At 41.0% G+C, this 20,455-nt stretch overlaps 1 protein-coding gene across 1 annotated transcript; it reads left to right on the top strand.

Annotated features, from left to right (window-relative positions):
• Positions 1-435: 435 nt before the first annotated feature.
• LOC147379920 (V-set domain-containing T-cell activation inhibitor 1-like) lies at positions 436-9,092 on the top strand. The gene is made up of 3 exons (XM_086415519.1): positions 436-487; positions 7,405-7,809; positions 8,758-9,092. Exons 1-3 carry the CDS (start codon positions 436-438, stop codon positions 9,090-9,092), a joined length of 792 nt encoding a protein of 263 aa, XP_086271645.1.
• The last annotated feature ends 11,363 nt before the right edge of the window (positions 9,093-20,455 follow it).

The following is a 20,455-nucleotide window of genomic DNA, read 5'->3' as shown; positions in this document are numbered from 1 at the left end:
TCTACTAGTTATACCTCCCCCACTGCTGACTTCCCCCAAGCAACATCCAGAAAGACCAGTGACAATTGCTCGGGAAGCTGTCACTGATCTGTCAAACACCATCTTAGGGCTAACTCTGATCCAGAATAATTCAAATGTAACTCGCCTATAGAGACAGATTTGCATATTGTAGAAACAGAGTTCCAGGTTCATATAGCAAATCAAACAAACTGTCTACGATCAGCCTGGGTGAACTTGACTCAGTGGACAATCTCACACGGAATGCTGAAGTGCTGGAAGCCTCTGTCAGCTGAGTGCATCCAGTGGGCATGGAGCTTGACAGTGGTGTCTGTGGGGGCCTTTCTTGGACCCAGTGGGGTGGCGGCTGAGTTGTGCTGATTCACATTCTTTCTTAACTGAAGCAAATTTTCTGCTTTTCTTTCTGTTCCTTATGGAATGTCTTTCTTTTTGGTGACTTTCAACATACTTCTACTTATTCATAATGTAGGTGAGTTACTTTTCAAAAAATCTTTATGGATAGTTCTGAAACAACTTAGGATATTGAGGGAAATACTGATTTGTAGGTTAAAAAAGAAACAAACAAATGACTTAATCTCTCTGAACCTCAGTTTTCTCATTTTTTTAAGATGATATTAACAATGCCCTATTTGTTTAACAGGAAATGGTGAAGAACAGATGGGAAAATCTAACAAACCCAAGTAGTAAAGCATTATTGTTTATTCTGTTTTCATGTTTTTAAATGAGAAAAGCCTTGCCACCTGCACTGCCAACTTGAGTTGTTCATTCGAGGCCATATCTGGATAATTACACTTATTTACATCTATAATTCGAACTCCCTCAATTAAAAAAAAAATCTGGACAGTCCTCCCCACTTCAAGTGCCTGATAAATGTCGATTTAGAGTATAGCATCACAGAATATTTGAGATCAGGTCTGTCCTAAAAATTCTGGATGGGCAGTCAACACAGAGTTTGTATAAGTTTTTATATTCAGTTCTTAAAAAATGTTGAGATAAATAGTATATCAGATCAGATCAGTCTCTCAGTTGTGTCCGACTCTTTGCAACCCCATGACATTGAAAAAGTTAATGTAATTCAGCTAAGCAAAAACACATATGCAAAAATTTCTTTAAAAAATCACATGTATCCAAAACCTGCAATATAATTACTTGAAAAGTGATCAAACACATTTATAGATTTCAGATACATTCAGTTTCTCAGGGACCTTCAGCAGCTCTGCCAGTCTCTTAAAGCTGGCAGCAGTGGAAGGCATCCTTAGGAGATGCAGCCAGGGATCGAATCAGGAGTTAGTGCAAGGCCAGGTCCACCCAGATTACATTTACTGGTTCTTTTCTTTGGATGCTTGGCTACTGTGTGTGTGTGTGTGTGTGTGTGTGTGTGTGTGTAGAAGGGAGAAGTAAGGCAAAGTGAAATGGTAATCCATTCATAGTTAGGAACAACCCAACCAAATAAATTAAAGGAAAGGGTATATATGTAAGTGAAAAAGAGAAAACTAATAATGTATTTTTAACAACAGTGACAGTCTAATATGAGGTGCTTTAGATATGGTATCTTTCAGCTGAGCTTTTGACTCAGTTTCTTGGACCTTGGGAAGCTAAAGATACAAAGGCCTAGAAATAAAACAGATTGAAATAGACAAAAGGGTTACTCAGATTCAAGTAGGACCATCTGCAGACAAATCAGTCAGAGCTTGGCTTTTGTATTACCAATTACATCATCGACAGTTCCTGTTTCATGATTCTTTGACTAGAGCCTTTGGATTCCTGAGTCTAAGACCTTTTCCCTTGGGGCTAGAAAGTATACAGCTGTAGCAAGACCTCCTGGATATAACCTGAGAAGCTAGAATTAAGGACCTTTCATGAGTGAACTGCACATTTTTATGAGAGAGACTGGGAAGAGCAGAAGCTTACTAAGGTATTCATCCATCTGGTCCACTCCTTCTGTCCCTCTGGAAAATGATTGAACCTTGTCATATAAAAAGTGTCCCTAAGATCCCAAGATCCCTCAGAAGAAATGGAGTAGCCATCATGGTCAACAAAAGAGTCCGAAATGCAGTACTTGGATGCAATCTCAAAAATGACAGAATGATCTCTGTTCGTTTCCAAGGCAAACCATTCAATATCACAGTGATCCAAGTCTATGCCCCAACCAGTAACGCTGAAGAAGCTGAAGTTGAACGATTCTATGAAGACCTACAAGACCTGTTAGAACTAACACCCAAAAAAGACGTCCTTTTCATTATAGGGGATTGGAAGCAAAAGTAGGAAGTCAAGAAACACCTGGAGTAACAGGCAAATTTGGCCTTGGAATACGTAATGGAGCAGGGCAAAGACTAATAGAATTTTGCCAAGAAAATGCATTGGTCATTGCAAACACCCTCTTCCAACAACACAAGAGAAGACTCTACACATGGACATCACCAGATGGTCAACACCGAAATCAGATTGATTATGTTCTTTGCAGCCAAAGATGGAGAAGCTCTATACAGTCCACAAAATCAAGACCGGGAGCTGACTGTGGCTCAGATCATGAACTCCTTATTACCAAATTCAGACTTAAACTGAAGAACGTAGGGAAAATCACTAGACCATTCAGATATGACCTAAATCAAATCCCTTATGACTATACAGTGGAAGTGAGAAATAGATTTAAGGGCCTAGATCTGATAGAGTGCCTGATGAACTATGGAATAAGGTTCATGACATTGTACAGGAGACAGAGATCAAGACCATCCCCATGGAAAAGAAATGCAGAAAAGCAAAATGGTTGTCTGGGGAGGCCTTACATAAAGCTGTGAAAAGAAGAGAAGCAAAAAGCAAAGGAGAAAAGGAAAGGTATAAACATCTGAATGCAGAGTTCCAAAGAATAGCAAGAAGAGATAAGAAAGCCTTCCTTAGCGATCAATGCAAAGAAATAGAGGAAAACAACAGAATGGGAAAGACTAGAGATCTCTTCAAGAAAATTAGAGATACCAAGGGAACATTTCATGCAAAGATGGGCTCGATGAAGGAGAGAAATGGTATGGACCTAACAGAAGCAGAAGATATGAAGAAGAGGTGGCAAGAATACATAGAAGAACTGTACAAAAAAGATCTTCATGACCCAGATAATCACGATGTTGTGATCACTGACCTAGAGCCAGACATCCTGGAATGTGAAGTCAAGTGGGCCTTAGAAAGCATCACTACGAACAAAGCTAGTGGAGGTGATGGCATTCCAGTTGAGCTATTTCAAATCCTGAAAGATGATGCTGTGAAAGTGCTGCACTCAATATGCCAGCAAATTTGGAAAACTCAGCAGTGGCCACAGGACTGGAAAAGGTCAGTTTTCATTCCAATCCCAAAGAAACGCAATGCCAAAGAATGCTCAAACTACCGCACAATTGCACTCATCTCACATGCCAGTAAAGTAATGCTCAAAATTCTCCAAGCCAGGCTTCAAAATATGTGAACTGTGAACTTCCTGATGTTCAAGCTGGTTTTGGAAAAGGCAGAGAAACCAGAGATCAAATTGCCAACATCTGCTGGATCATGGAAAAAGCAAGGGCATTCCAGAAAAACATCTATTTCTGCTTTATTGACTATGCCAAAGCCTTTGACTGTGTGGATCACAATAAACTGTGGAAAATTATGAAAGAGATGGGAATACCAGACCACCTGATCTGCCTCTTGAGAAACCTGTATGCAGGTCAGGAAGCAACAGTTAGAACTGGACATGGAACAACAGACTGGTTCCAAATAGGAAAAGGAGTACGTCAAGGTTGTATATTGTCACCCTGCTTGTTTAACTTGTATGCAGAGTACATCATGAGAAACGCTGGACTGTAAGAAACACAAGCTGGAATCAAGATTGCCGGGAGAAATATCAATAACCTGAGATATGCAGATGACACCACCCTTATGGCAGAAAGTGAAGAGGAACTCAAAAGCCTCTTGATGAAAGTGAAAGTGGAGAGTGAAAAAGTTGGCTTAAAGCTCAACATTCAAAAAACAAGGATCATGGCATCCGGTCCCATCACTTCATGGGAAATAGATGGGGAAGCACTGGAAACAGTGTCAGACTTTATTTTTCTGGGCTCCAAAATCACTGTAGATGGTGACTGTAGCCATGAAATTAAAAGATGCTTACTCCTTGGAAGGAAAGTTATGACCAACCTAGATAGCATATTCAAAAGCAGAGACGTTACTTTGCCAACAAAGGTCCGTCTAGTCAAGGCTATGGTTTTTCCTGTGGTCATGTATGGATGTGAGAGTTGGACTGTGAAGAAGGCTGAGCACTGAAGAATTGATGCTTTTGACCTGTGGTGTTGGAGAAGACTCTTGAGAGTCCCTTGGACTGCAAGGAGATCCAACCAGTCCATTCTGAAGGAGATCAGCCCTGGGATTTCTTTGGAAGGAATAATGCTAAAGCTGAAACTCCAGTACTTTGGCCACCTCATGCGAAGAGTTGACTCACTGGAAAAGACTCTGATGCTGGGAGGGATTGGGGGCAGGAGGAGAAGGGGACGACAGAGGATGAGATGGCTGGATGGCATCACTGACTCGATGGACGTGAGTCCGAGTGAACTCCGGGAGTTGGTGAGGGACAGGGAGGCCTGGCATGCTGCGATTCATGGGGTCGAAAAGAGTTGGACATGACTGAACTAAACTGAACCGAAGATCCCAAGGCATTTCATAACAATGCTGGGACAGGTGTTCCTACCCTAATTATATGTAAGAAAACTATACCACAAGAGAGATTGACTTGCCTAATTACAAATGACTAGTAAAGAAAACTTAGAACTAAATTTAAGTTTAGCAACTTAGTTCTTAAACTTAGAACTTGGATTTAAAATCTAAGAAGAGTTTTCACAGTGTAATTCACTGCTTCTTGATGATAACCATGTCAGACAAATAACAATCTGAGCAGGAAGGCATTTTGTTTTCTTATATGCAAATCCATCCTTCTAAAGGGCAGACAAGTTGTTTCTCCCTGACTCCTTTTCCATTGTCATCTGTCTTTCTTTATATTCATTTGATCATTTATTTCATTAGTCACTTTTTTTTATTCATTAAACTTAGAAAGAGTGCCTACGGTCTGAAAGCAATAGTTAGAACTGGACATGGAACAACACTGGTTCCCAATAGGAAAAGGAGTATGTCAAGGCTGTATATTGTCACCCTGCTTATTTAACTTATATGCAGAGTACATCATGAGAAATGCTGGGCTGGATGAAGCACAAGCTGGAATCAATATTGCAGGGAGAAATACCAATAACCTCAGATATGCAGCACTGGAGAAGGAAATGGCAACCCACTCCAGTATTCTTTCCTGGAGAATCCCAGGGGTGGGACCCTGGTAGGCTGCCGTCTGTGGGGTTGCACAAAGTCGGACACGACTGACATGACTTAGCAGCAGCAGCAGATATGCAGATGACACAACCCTTATGGCAGAAAGTGAAGAAGAACTAAAGAGCCTCTTGATGAAAGTGAAAGAGGAGAGTGAAAAAGTTGGCTTAAAGCTCAACATTCAGAAAACTAAGATCATGGCATCCAGTCCCATCACTTCATGGTAAATAGGTGGGGAAACAGTGGAAACAATGGCTGACTTTATTTTGGGGGGCTCCAAAGTCACTGTAGATGGTGATTGCAGCCATGAAATTAAAAGACGCTTACTCCTTGGAAGGAAAGTTATGACCAACCTAGACAGAGTGTTAAAAAGCAGAGACAATACTCTGCCAACAAAAGTCCCATCTAGTCAAGGCTATGGTTTTTCCAGTGATCATGTATGGATATGAGAGTTGGACTATAAAAGAAAGCTGAGGGCCAAAGAATTGATGCTTTTGAACTGTGTTGGAGAAGACTCTTGCGAGTCCCTTGGACTGCAAGGAGATCCAACCAGTCCATCTTAAAGGAAATCAGTCCTGAATATTCATTGGAAGGACTGATGTTGAAGCTGAAACTCCAATATTTTGGCCACCTAATGCATAGAGCTGACTGATTTGAAAAGACCCTGATGTTGGGAAAGATTGAAGGCAGGAGGAGAAGGGGATGACAGAGGATAAGATGGTTGGATGGCATCACTGACTCAATGGACATGAGTTTGGGTAGACTTGGTGGCTCAGAGGTTAAAGCGTCTGCCTGGAATTCAGGAGACCCGGGTTCGATCCCTGGGTAAGGAAGATCCCCTGGAGAAGGAAATGGCAACCCACTCCAGTACTCTTGCCTGGAGAATCCCATGGAGGGAGGAGCCTGGTAGGCTACAGTCCACGGGGTCGCAAAGAGTTGGACACGACCGAGCGACTGAGCAACTTCACTTTCACTTTCTTTCATGGAATTGGTGATGGACAGGGATGCCTGGCGTGCTGCGGTTCATGGGGTCACAAAGAGTCAGACACGACTGAGCAACTGAAGTGAACCGAAGTACTGTTAGAAGATAGAACCCAGTTCAGACAGAGAGCTGTGTGGCCAGGCTATTGCGGTCTGAATCATAGCCCTATTTCTCACTTGCTGTGTGTCCTTGAACAACTTACTTCACTTCAGTGTGCCTTGGTTTTCTCAGTAGTACAATACACTGAAGATAATAATAGTATCTACCTTGGTGTAAGTATGCAGATTAAATGAATTAGTTCAGGAAAAGCTCTTAGAATATGTCTGCTGCTGCTGCTGCTAAGTCGCTTCAGTCGTGTCTGACTCTGTGCGACCCCATAGACGGCAGCCCACTAGGCTCCTCTGTCCCTGGGATTCTCCAGGCAAGAATATTGGAGTGGGTTCCCATTTCCTTCTCCAACGCATGAAAGTGAAAAGTGAAAGTGAAGTCACTCAGTCGTGCCCGACTCTTATCGACCCCATGGACTGCAGCCTACCAGACTCCTCCATCCATGGGATTTTCCAGGCAAGAGTACTGGAGTGGGGTGCCATTGCCTTCTCTGGAGAATATGTCTAATGCATGGTAAAATTTAATAAATGTTACCTGATATATTAGTTAGAGTTCTCCAGAGGAACAGAACACATAAAATCTGTATGAAGAGATCAAGTGATTATGGAGGTAAGAAGTCCCCAGATCTGCAGTGGCTAAGCTGGAGATTCTGGAAAGTCCATGGTGTATTTCCCGTCCAAGTCTGAATGCGCGTGACTCAAAAAGAGCCTATGTTTTAGTTCTGAAATCGGAAGTCAGTTCAGAGTCTAAAGCAAAAAAGGACCAAAGTCTCAGTTCATTCCCTTCTTTGGACTCATTTCTCTAGCCTTCCAATGATTTTATAAATGTGTAATTCTCTGTACCAAACTCCTTTGTGCTTGAAATAGCTAGAGTGATTTATTTGATCTGTTGTCAAATCCTATGTGCTGCAGTGTTCGCTGGGCTTTATAAATGCTTGACTAGCTTCATTTCTTCTTTGCTGTCCTCAGTGTCTGTAGGAGAGTTACGGGCCCATCCTCCCACTGATGTCACTCTTCCCTGTCGTTTCTTCTTTGTGGAGGGCACAGAAAATCTCGAGTTTGCTTGGAAACGAGAAGACATCAAAGAGGAATATGAGGTAGAGGATGATAAAGAATCTTACCAATTTTTCAGGTACTATGACTTTTTTGAAGTTTTCTCGCAGTTGGTTTACCAGTTTAGCAATAACACCGAGCAACTAGAGGAACAAAGCTCCTTGTATGAGGGAAGAGTCTCTGTGGATCTGGAGGAAATTTCTGAGGGGACTCTATCACTTTTATTAAGAAATGTGGATTTCATGGATGAAGCTATCTACAAATGCTCAGCCATCACACCAAATGGAAGAGGTCAAAGTACAAATAAGCAAATAGTAGAAGGTAAGGGAATTATTGGATTAACATGGTTTCAAGCTCTGCCTCTGTTCACAAAGATAGACCTACAAATTTTTTCTTCCGATGTTTTCACTTTTTCTCTTCTGCTCAAATTAATATACGTATTTCTTATTCCTATGATGAGAGTTAGGAACTTAGAATGTCAGTTCATCTTATCTAAAAATATTGCTCTGAATTGCAGGTATTACATCCACACCTGGATACATCATTCATTCATTCAAACAAGCAAACAAAACATAACAAAAACATTGGTCCTATCCCAAACTCACCAAACTGTAACACTGAAAAGCCAAAATGTTTCATAATACCTACGTGAAAACCCTGAGATATGACGTGTGGTTTGGGGAGAATAGCCCTGTGTTGGGAGTCAGGAGGCCCAAGTGGTAATTCTATGACTCTGGTCAAATTATTTAGATTTTCCAGGCTTCATTTTCTCACTCTTCTCACTATTAAAATGTAAGATTGGACTGAATCAGTGGATCTCTATAGTGCCCCAAGGATCCTCACTCTTTGCAGGATTACATGGAGAGTGGTCTCATGAAGGTGGAGGGAGGCATGGCAGAATTCCTCAGGGCAAGAGTTGGAAGAGACGGGAAAGTGGTGCTGATAATCATTTGCTATCTTCTGTGATTCTCAGCAGGGTATATGAGGGCAGCAGAGTCTGAAATGAATCCCCTCAAGTAGGGTAAGTTTCCAGAAATAAAGACAGCAGTGGTAGATGAGACCGGTAGTGGTAGATGAGGGCAGGAGCATGTGTGTATCCTGATATCCTCTCGCTGTGCCTGGATCAAGATTTCAATTATGGTGAACCTCAAGATGTGTTGCCTATATAAGGGTTAATGGAAAAACTCAGGGCAAGATTTCTGCTAGCCTGATCCTCTTGTGGCTGAAATTAAAAAAAGAACGAATTGTTTTGTTATTTTTTCCAACCAGACTCTGAAATGCCCCAGGTGCAGTTTGATAAGATTGATGATGAGGACGTGGCCACATGCGTCTCCAAGGGCTGGTACCTCATGCCCAATGTCACCTGGTTGGACCGGGCAGAGAGGGACCTAAGCAACCGCAGTACAGTGGAGGTCCTGGAGGAGCAGATGCATGGCTTCTACAGGGTGTTCTCTGTCCTGAAATACCCTGTCAAGTTAAATGAGAAATATGTCTGCCACCCAACAAAGACAGATGTGAACAACCAGCCCTTCAGAATCATCCGCAAGTACCCGAGTAAGTTCAAGCAGGATGTATTTCCCCACAAAGAAGCCATCATTCAGTAATATCTACCAGATGCCAAATGTATCAGTCACTTCTGGGCACTTTGGAGATTTAAAGAAACTCAGGAACAGAAGCCTATAACTTTTGGGCGAGGGAGGGTGATGAGGTGGAATCTCTCTGGGTTTGAAAAAAGGCCACACTGACAGCTTTCATCCAGATCAGTGTGGCTGTTACTACTGGTGAGGCTTCTCTCCCTCTGGTAAGGACATCAGCTTTATGATGTGACAGTCTGAGTAGACATAGCTACCGTTTATCAGCCTCTCACCCTGTGCCTGGCACTCTACCTACATCATTTTAGTCATTGCCCTGAACCTGCAAGGTAATTGTTAGTGCTGTCCCCCTCCTGTGTGAAGGGACAAGATGGCAAATGGTTTGACCAAGGACATGGCTAATAAGCATATGAGTTAGAATTCAAATCCATTCTTTCTGAATCCAAAATTCATGTACTTTTTTTTGTTTTTTGTATGTGCTTAGTCTCTCAGTCATGTCCAACTCTTTGTGACCCATGGACTGTAGCCTTCCAGGCTCCTCTGTCCATGGGATTCTCCAGGCAGGAATACTGGAGTGGGTTGCCATGTCCTCCTCCAGGAGATCTTCCCAACCCAGGGATTGAACCCAGGTCTCCTGCATTGCAGGCAGATTCTTTACCAGCTGAGCCACCAGGGAAGCCCAAGAATACTGGAATGGGTGGCCTATCCGTTCTCCAGAGGATCTTCCTGACCCAGGAATCAAACCAGGGTCTCCTGTATTGCAGGTGGATTCTTTACCAGCTGACCTCCCAGGCGAGCCCTTATTTTCTTATAACACCTAGTATTTGTGTATCTAAGATTGTAGACTCTGTGAACAGATTTAAATCATCTAAGAAGGGGAACCCATGTGCGATAAGTAATAGGCTAGAAATGAAGCTGCTGCTCCGCTCGTGAATCCTGGAAAGTCTTAACATTGCTATCTAACTGTGCTCTGCTGAACTCTGCAGCTCCTTGAGGGAAAATTTGATGGATAATTTTTTGTGTGTCAGTTCTGTTACTTCTAAACTGTGTCTGAACTCTTTAAGGAAGGGCTCAAGGTCTTTATAAAGCATATAAGAAAAGGAGAATAGTTAGGGTGGACCCAGGTACCTTTCCATACCTCTGTTGCTGTTGTTCAGTTGCTAAGTTGTGTTTGGCTCTCTGTGACCCCGTGGACTGCAGCACGCCAGGCTTCCCTGTCCTTCACCATCTCCCAGAGTTTGCTCAAACTCATGTTCATTGAGTCGGTGGTGCTATCTAACCATCTCATCCTCTGCTACCCACACCCTCTTCTCCTTTTGCCTTCAATCTTTCCCAGAATCAGGGTCTTTTCCAATGAGTTGGCTCTTCGCATCAGGTGGCCAAAGTATCATACCTCTGAGGTAGATGCTAATATTATCCCATTTGGCAGAGGAGGAAACCGAGGATGAGAGAAGATAAATTACTGAAAGCTACACAGCTGAAAGTGATAGAACCTAGGATTTGAATCCAGGCTTAACTATTTCAAGGCTTGAGTACTTTCCACTCTACCACGGTTGACTCAGGGGAATTAAGGTCCTTGTGTTGTAATATCCAGAGCCTCAGGCAGAGTGACTACCTTCGTGGCCCATGGGCCTCTCCTTCCAGGAGGAAAATGATGGTAATGAAGACACTTGCACATAAGCTAATTCCTTCTACTTTCCTTGGAGGATTAGATCTGGCAGGGACTTCTGCCATTCTCTTCTAGTAACCAGAGCATGTGAGAGCGAGGAAACAGTAGTTCAAAGAGTTGGGGTATTTGTCCAAAAGTGCACAGCCTCTATGTAGGAAGTAATACATAAGCAGAAGAGTCCTCAGAGCTTTCTGAAGGGTTGCTTCCTGGGTTATAATTCTCAGTTTGGCTTGAATAAAAATTTCCATTTCTTTTTTAAATTGAAGTATAGTTATCTACAATGCCATCTCTTTTCAGGATTGACTATTAATTTGTTTCATTGACACTTCCATTGAATTGTCTTGACATTCTTGTCAAAGATGAATTGACCATAAGTCAGGGCTTATTTCTGGATTCTCAATTTTGTTTTATTGTATAAACTCTGGGAGTTGGTGATGGACAGGGAGGCCTGGCATGCTGCAGTCTATGGGGTCGCAAAGAGTCGGACGTGACTCAGCAGCTGAACTGAACTGAACTGATGTATCTATTCACATGCCAGTTCCACACTGTCTTGATTACTGTAGATTCTTAGTAAGTTTTGACACAGTGAAGTGTGAGTCTTCCAAGTTTGTTCTTTTATGAGATTGTTTTGACTGTTCTTGTTTTGACATTTCTGTATGAACTTTAAGATCAATTTGTCATTTTCTGCAAAAACGGCACCTGGAATTTTGATAGAGAATGTGTTGAGTCTATAGATCAGCTTTGGGAGTACTGCCATCATAACAATATTGTCTTCCAATCTCTGAACATGGATGTCTTTCCATTTATTTGCTTTTTGTTTAATTTCTTTCAGTGATGTATTTTAGTTTTCAATGTATCAATCTTTTACTTTTGTTCAATTTATTCCTAAATATTCTATACCTTTTCATGCCTTGTAAATGCAATTTTCTTAATTTTATTTTTGAAATGTTCTTTGCTAGCAAAAGAAATACAATTGAGTCTTGTATATTGATTTTGTACCTTGCAACCTTGCTGAATCTGTTCATTAGTTGTAATAGTATTTTTTTGTGGATTCCTTAGTATTTTCTATTTATAAGATCATATGATCTATGAATAGATATAGCTTTATTTTTCCTTTCCAATCTTGATTACTTATATTTCATTTTCTTGCCTAACTGTCCTAGAACCCCCAGTACATTGCTGACTAGTAGAAGTGATAGTAAACATTCTTGTTTTGTTCCTAATTATAAGGACAAATTTTTCAGTCTTTCATTATTAAATATAGTTTTAGCTGGGGTTTATTATACATGGACTTTATCATGTTGAAGATGTTGTCTTCTGTTGCTAATTTGCTGAATGCTTTTCAACAGAATGAATTTAGGATTTGTCAAATGTTTTTTGTGCATCTCTTGAGATGATCCTGTGGTCTTTGTCCTTCATTCTATTAATATGATATATTACACTGATTGATCTTTTATATATTGAACTGATCTTATATTCCTACACTTAGTCACAGTGTATAATCATTTTTGGGCTTCCTGTGTATCTCAGCTGCTACAGAATCCACCTGCAATGCAGGAGACCCCGGTTCAATTCCTGGGTCGGGAAGATCCCCTGGAGAAGGGATAGGCTACCCACTCCAGTATTCTTGGGCTTTCCTGGTGGCTCGGATGGTAAAGAATCCTTCTGCAATGTGGGAGACCTGGGTTCAATCCCTGGGTTGGGAAGATCCCCTGAAGGAGGGCGTGGCCACCCACTCCAGTATTCTAGCCTGGAGAATCCCCAAGGACAGAGGTGCCCGGCGGGCTACAGTCCATGGGGTCGCAAAAAGTTGGACATGACTGAGCAACTAAGCACACAGCACACATATAATCCTTTTTATACGCCATTTATAGGTATTTTTGTGAGGATTTTTGCATATTCTTTTTTTTTTTTTTTGACCATGTGGCACATGGCATGTGTGATCTTAGTTGTCCGACCAGCAATCTAACCTGTGCCTCCTGTAGTGGAAGCCAGGAGTGCTTAACCACTGGACTGCCAGAGAAGACCCTGCATCTATACTATTCAGAGATATTTGTAGTTTCCTCTTCTCATGATTCTTTGCCTGATTTCAGTATTAGGGTAACACTGGCCTCACAGAATAAACTGAATGTGTTCCCTTATCATCTGTTTTTTGTGTGTGAAGATTTGTGAAGGATTGGTATTAATTTTTATTCAATCTTCAACTTTTAGTTTTATTTCTCTATTATTTTTCTATTCTGTAATTTCTCTTTCCATAAGTTAATTTCTCCTTCCATAAGGAGATAAATACTTCGACTTCAGTATAATTTCCCTCGTGCTTATTTTGGGTTTAGTCTGATTTTCTCTATAAACTTAAGGTAGAAGTTTAGATTATTGATTTGAGTGCTTTCTTCCTTTTTAATATAAGTATTTACAGGAGTAAATTTCCCTCTGAGCACTGATTTATCTGCATCCCATAAGTTTTGGTATTTTATGTTTAATTTTCATTCATGTCAAAGTATTTTCTAATTTCCTTTAAGATTTCTTTTCTAGCCAATTGGGTTATTTAGGATTGTGTTGTTTAATTTCTATATATTTTTTTCTATATAGTTTTATTCTGCTATTCTAATTCTATCCATTTAAATAAGCTTTGAAAATGTAAAGTGTGAGTTCTCCAACTTTATTCTTCTTTTTGGCTATCCTGTTTCCCTTGAGTTTCCATATAAATTTTATGATCAGTGTGTCAACTTCTGACCAAAACAGAAGCTGACTTTTTGATAGGGATAGTGTTGATAGGCACTATAGTGTTGATAGGTTGATAGGCAAAAGATAACATTGCCATTTTAATGGTATTAAGTCTTTTGACCCATGAATATGTGATATCTTTCCATTTATTTAAAGGCATACTTTAAAAAAATATATAAAATAAAATGTAGAAGCCCTGAGGTTAAGTGAATTTGGAGGGGAAAAAGACTGGTGTGTGACACATTAGAGAAGTGAAATCAATATTAATTTTGTTACTGTTGTATTGTTGAAGGGTGTAATGACTCATCCACCTTACCTCAAAAAAGATAAAGAGGACAAAAATGAGGAAGAAAGAGAAAGGAAAGGAAGAAAGACAAAACAGAGATGGAGGAATGGAGGGAGGGAGAGAATGCAACATGCATTAGTAACTTAGACAATAAAGACAGAAAATGTTTATCTCATTTAGCGCCTAACAGGTCTTTTGTGACCTCAGCAAGAGGTGCTCAGTGGAGCAATTGTCCAGCAGCCAGAGCAGAAAAGATTGAGGATTGAGAACAATAGTATTTTTCTCCTGGCATTGCTGTAATAATGAAAAGATTATTGAAGCTAAAAGTTCCTAGCATACTTCCTGGAACATTGTACACCTAACACTTCTTATTATTTTTATTATATCAACATATTAAAAGGGCTTGTCTTTAAGAGGGTAGGATTATAGACTGTGCCCTTTATGCATTGCTTCTGAGCCATAAAATCACTGACTAATAATGGGCAAAATTTAAAATAGAAGTCATGCTCTAAATAAGCTAACCAGGCATAATTGTCTCAGTATAAAAAGACAAAAAAAAAAAGAAAGAAAGAAAGAAAAGGAAACTCCAAAAAAAAAAAAAAAAGCAGATGCTTATTTTACCTTTTATATGTACAGGTTATGAAACAATCAGACAATATTGCAAGAGGAAAGAATAATCTTTTTTCCTCCCTATGAGTTTATTATAATAAACATATTTTTCTAACTGAAGAAAAAATAAAATGTAGAGGAACCATACAGGCTTTAGAGAAAAGGATCAGGTTCATACAGTAATAGTTCAAATAATTATAACCTGATCTTAAGAAGAAAAGATTAGAAGATTATGTCATTTTGGCCTTAAATATTTAAAGGACCTTTATAAAATCACTGATTTGCTGTTCATGAGATTCTCTTAGGTTGACGATAGAACCTAAGGAGGAAATAATAAAATGGAAGTCATAAGTTAAGACATGAAGATTTCAAAATATCATTTAAAAATTTGTCAGAACTGGACTAGGCAACTGAAGAAGTGTTCCTATATAGCCAGGTGCGTGTGTGTGTGTGTGTGTGTGTGTGTGTTGTATAGCTATAATAAAAATAATAGTGAATACTAAGAGTTCTTACTTGTCTTCAGTGCTGTTCTAAGGCTTTTCAGGTTTTTTATTCTACATTTTAATTAGTTATTTATCCTCATGGGAATCCTATTAGGTAAGAAATATTATTATCCACATATAAGTAGGTTTGCTAGATTTAGTAAATAAAAATAGAGGATGCCCGGTTAAATTTAAATTTCTGATAAACAATAATTATTGCCACATCAGTTCAGTTCAGTTCAGTTGCTTAGTCGTGTCTGACTCTTTGCGACCCCATGAATCGCAGCACACCAGGCCTCCCTGTCCATCACCATCTCCCAGAGTTCACTCAAACTCACGTCCATCAAGTTGGTGATGCCATCCAGCCATCTCATCCTCTGTCGTCCCCTCTTCCTCATGCCTGCAATCCCTCCCAGCATCAGAGTCTTTTCCAATGAGTCAACTCTTCTCATGAGGTGGCCAAAGTACTGGAGTTTCAGCTTTAGCATCAGTCCTTCCAAAGAACACCCAGGGCTGATCTCCTTTAGAAAGGCCTGGTTGGATCTCCTTGCAGTCCAAGGGACTCTCAAGAGTCTCCTCCAACACCACAGTTCAAAAGCATCAATTCTTCGGCGCTCAGCTTTCTTCACAGTCCAACTCTCACATCCATACATGACCACTGGAAAAACCATAGCCTTGACTAGATGGACCTTTGTTCACAAAGTAATGTCTCTGCTTTTGAATATGCTATCTAGGTTGGTCATAACTTTTCTTCCAAGGAGTAAGCATCTTTTAATTTATGGCTGCAGTCACCATCTACAGTGATTTTGGAGCCCCCAAAAATAAAGTCTGACACTGTTTCCACTGTTTCCCCATCTATTTCTCATGAAGTGATGGGACCGAATGACATGATCTTCATTTTCTGAATGTTGAGCTTTAAGCCAACTTTTTCACTTTCTTTTTTCACTTTCATCAAGAGGCTTTTTAGTTCCTCTTCACTTTCTGCCATAAGGGTGGTGTCATCTGCATATCTCAGGTTATTGATATTTCTCCCAGCAATCTTGATTCCAGCTTGTGCTTCTTCCAGCCCAGCGTTTCTCATGATGTACTCTGCATATAAGTTAAATAAGCAGGGTGACAATATACAGCCTGGACATACTCCTTTTCCTATTTGGAACCAGTCTGTTGTTCCATGTCCAGTTCTAACTGTTGCTTCCTGACCTGCATACAGGTTTCTCAAGAGGCAGGTCAGGTGGTCTGGTATTCCCATCTCTTTCAGAGTTTTCCACAGTTTATGGTGATCCACACAGTCAAAGGCTTTGGCATAGTCAATAAAGCAGAAATAGATGTTTTTCTGTATATTGCCACATACATATGCCAAAAACAGTTGAACTACTTACCTCAAATTTGAATTTAAATAGGTGTCCTATAGTTTATCTGGCAACCCTACGTTGCATAGATGCGGAAGCTGAAACTCAGAAATGATGGGGAGGGAGCATGCAAACTTCACTGGAAGAAGAGAAAGGAAAAAACTACAGAACTGTCATCCCTGCACATTCTCTGTGCTTCTTTGTAGAAGACAGGGGATTGGAACCATGGTTTTTGGAGATCCCATCCTCACTATGGGGTCACAATCCTCACCATTGTACTTTCTTTGGGAAGCCAATTGGAGTCATTCATCTATTAATTCGAATATCAGTAGAATGCTTAGTCAGGTCCCGACATTGGCACTACACCATGAACCTCAAGATAGATGCAGCTCCTGCCCTTATTCAGTGGACGGGTTAATGGAGAAGACACAGGTTAAATGAGTGAACCATGCAGAGTGAGGGCAGTTGTTTATGGAGGAAACTGGGTGCAGCAGGGGCATGCAGGCCTTCTCACCTGGCTTAGGAGGCTAGTATTGGTTAGGGTAGTGGTTCTCCAAGCAGCATCCCCTAACCAGCAACACTGGCACCACCTGGGAACTTGCTGGAAATGCAGTTATTTAAGCCCCATTCATGACCTCCTGATCAAAAACTCTGGGGTAGTTCTAATAATTTGTGTTTTAATAAGGCCTCCAGGTGATTTAAACTCACAGATGTAGAGACTGGCTGCTAGGGGAGGTGCGATGCTCAGAGCATCCTCCACTGTGAGGATGGGGTGTCAACCCTTCAAAACCAGGTGAGGAGAGCAAGGCTCCTGGCTCCTTGCTCATTCCAGGAAAATAAGACTAACTAGACAGACACAGTGAATTAAATATCCTATTTTGAGTTTTTCTTTCCTTTAAAGGAAAGAAAAGAAGCAGTTGCTTATTCCCCATACTATTAAGCCTTGCCCACGCATTTAGGAGTAGAGGCCTTAGACCCACAATGGCCACAGACTCTTTTGAGACACTATGATAAATTATGAATGAGCTGACTTTCAGGGAGTCCTTGTTTCATGTCTCCCTAAATTTCAACACTTAAAAAATTCCTGGAAATGCCTAAAAGGCCCCCAAGAGTTTACTTTTATTCATCTTTCAGGAACTTGTTTGCATACAGCCTTTTGAGATCAGGCATCTGCATGTTTTTCTAGTCTCCTAGGTTTCTGTTTTTCAATACAACGCCTATGGCTCATTGCTCTCAGTTTACTGACTCCTTGTGGTTTCTAGATTCTGTTTACTTTTTCATTCTGCCAAGCCTTTGGAGAGACTCTGCCTGAGCTTGGAATGCCTTTCTTGGACTGCCTCGTGGACTCTGCTCATCCTTCAAGATTTCGTTCAGACTTCAAGTCCTTCTTAACTCTCCTACTCTCATTTCTGTTCGTCTGCTATTTCATTCATTTATCAAATATGAGCAGGATTACTGTTCTGTGTCAGATATTCTTTTAGGCTTTGGGGATGCAGCAATGAAGGAAATGAATCCCTACCTTCATGGAGCTCATGCACTAGCAGTGGGGCAAAATAAGCAGGAAATAAATAGATTATTACAATATGTAGTCTGTCATGGTTTGAGTCCATTTATAAGAAATACAGAGGCAAGCAAAATTAATCCATGCTGTTAGAAGGCAGGATAATGGTTAGCCTTGGATTGTGGAAGAGGGATCTAACTCTAAAAGCTAGAATATGGGAGGATCTGGAGGTGTTAGTAATGCTCTTTTTCTTGATCTGGATGCTGGTTAAATGGTTCATTCAGTTGGTGAAAATTAATTGAGCTGGACACTTATATGCAGTTTACTGTATGTATATTTCAAGATAAAGTAAATATTTGTGTAGTATATCAGATGGTGAAGAGTCAAATAGAGGAAAGAAAGCAGGGAAGGAAGACTAGGAAGAGGGGAGTAAGGGGTGGGGAGGAGGGTTCCAATTTAATATAGGCAATCCAGAGAATCAACCCTGAATATTTATTGGAAGGATGATGCTGAAGCTGAAGCTCCAATATTTTGGCCACCTGATGCAAAGAGCTGACTCACTGGAAAAGACCCTCATGCTGGGAAAGACTGAAGGCAAAAGGAGAAGAGGGCAACAGAGGATGACATGGTTGGATGGCATCACCGACTCAATGGATATGAGTTTGAGCAAACTCCAGGAGATAGTGAAGGACAGGGAAGCCTGGCGTGCTGCAGTCCATGGGGTTGCAAAGAATCGGAAACATCTTAGTGACTGAACAACAACAACAATCCAGAGAAAGCCTCACTGCTAAGTTAAATTTTAACAAAGATTTATAGGAGATGAGGGTGCTAGGCCTTGAGATGAGCAAAGGCTGGTGGTTTGAGGGGCAAAAAGGAGGCCAGTGGTTGAAATGGAGAGAATGCAGGGAAAAGTGTAGGAGAGAATGTCAGAAAGATAACAGGAGGCTGGACTGTGTGGCACTTTATAGATGATTGTAAGAGTTTTGACTTTGCTCATACTATGGGAAGAGATGGAAAGCTACTGGAGGGTTTTGAACATAGGAATGAAATCATCTGTCTTATATTTTAAAAGTATCTTTCTGGCTGCTTTTGAGAAAAGACCCAAGAGAGGCAAGCTTGGGAGCAGGGTGACAGTTGGGCAATTGTAATAATCCAGGAGAAGAAGAAGATGGCTTGGTCCAAGGTGAGAGTAGTGGGAGTGGTGAGAAGAGAGTGAGTTAAGTATATATTTTTGAAGGTAAAGCAGATAGAATTTGTTGACAGTTTGAATGATGGGTGAGAAGGACAGGGGGAAGTCAGTGATGACTAAGGTTTTTGCCCTGAGCAACTGGAAGTATGATATTGCCATTTATAATAATCAGGAAGTCTGGAGTTTGATTTGGGATGAGTTAAGTTAGATATGTCCATTTCAGACATTTGAGGGGCCAAGTTGAGTTGAGGGTGGTTGGATATGAAATTTGGGCTTAGAAGTCCAGGGTTGAAATGTAAACCTGGGTGTTGTCAACATAGAGATGGTATTTCAAATTATGGGATTAGATGAGCTCACCAAGGGGACAGTCATAGAGATGAGTAGAGGTCCAGGGACTGAATCCTGGAACTCTCCAGCATTTATAGGTCAGGAAGGTGAAGAGAAACCAACAAAGGAAGATTAGAAAAAAATGGACAGTAAAGTAGAAGGGAAACTAGGAAAGCATCAGGGCTTGGAAGCCAAATGAAGAAAATGTTTCAGGGAGAAAGGAGTGATTACCTGTGTCAAAAGCTGCTGAAGCGGCTTCTCTGGTGGTCTAGTGGTTGAGAATCCATCTGCAATGCAGGGGACACAGGTTCAATCCCAGCTCTGGGAGGACCCCCCATGCCACACAGCAACTAAACCCATGCATCACAACTACTAAAGCCTGTGCACCTAGAGCTTGTGCTCTTCAACAGAAGAAGCCACTCCAGTGAGAAGCCCGTGCACCACAAGGAAGCATGGCCCCTGCTCACTGCAACTAGAGAAAGTCCGTGCTTAGCAATGAAGACCCAGCTCAGGCAAAAATAAAGAAAGAAATTAAATAAATCTTTTTTGAAAAGTAAGATAAGGACTGAGAATAGATCCCTGGAGAGGGAACATGGAGGACAGTTTGCTTCAAAGGGGAGCAGCGGAGAAAGGAGAAATGTGTATAATGGAGAAAGGTAGAGGGTCTCATTTTTCTTTTTTTAGATGACAGAAGTAACATTGTGTATGTTGATAAAGAACAAATGGGGAGGGTAAAGTTGATGATGCAGGAGACGGGGAAGAACTACTGAGTAATGCCTCTGAGTAGGTAGGGAGGATGGGTCTAATGCACATACCTAAGGGTTTGCCTTAGGTAGGATTATGTAAAAGAGTGGACAGAGTATGGGGACAAGATGAAGGTAGGTGGATACTGTGATAGTGGGAGCTTGTGGAAATTCTCCTCTGCTTGCTTCTAATTTTCTCAGTGAAACAAGGGACAAATCATCAGGTGACTGTGAGGCTGGAAATGGTGGTGTTGAAGGTTTGAGAAGAAAGAAAGAAATGGTCCACTAAGAGAGCAGGAGAGAATAACCCAAGAAAAGTAACAGGCTTCCTGGGCAGTACTAAAAGCACATTTGAGCTTGTGGCTGGCTGGCTAAGTGTAAAGTGAGAATGCTCAGCATGGTTGTGTGCTATTCTCTAGCCTCATTCAGTTGCTTGTGTGTAGACACAGAATGGGAGGAGAGTCAGGTTAACCAGATGCTGGGATTTGGCCATGAA

This window comes from Bos grunniens, chromosome 1 (assembly GCF_055505025.1).
Source record: "Bos grunniens cultivar Pamir isolate PY7600 chromosome 1, Bosgru_T2T1.0, whole genome shotgun sequence".
NCBI classification, from domain to species: domain Eukaryota; kingdom Metazoa; phylum Chordata; class Mammalia; order Artiodactyla; family Bovidae; genus Bos; species Bos grunniens.
The sequence above is the reverse complement of the archived record's forward strand: the minus strand, read 5'-3'. Positions and strand labels throughout refer to the sequence as shown.

What these genes read in the sequence shown, in the direction of transcription:
- LOC147379920 (XM_086415519.1), top strand. Translation starts at nt 436, where the DNA reads ATGTCTTTCTTTTTGGTGACTTTCAACATACTTCTACTTATTCATAAT. An exon ending in TCTACTTATTCATAATGTAG is followed by an intron (nt 488 to 7,404) that starts GTGAGTTACTTT and finishes TGCTGTCCTCAG; the next exon opens with TGTCTGTAGGAGAGTTACGG. An exon ending in AAATAAGCAAATAGTAGAAG is followed by an intron (nt 7,810 to 8,757) that starts GTAAGGGAATTA and finishes TTTTCCAACCAG; the next exon opens with ACTCTGAAATGCCCCAGGTG.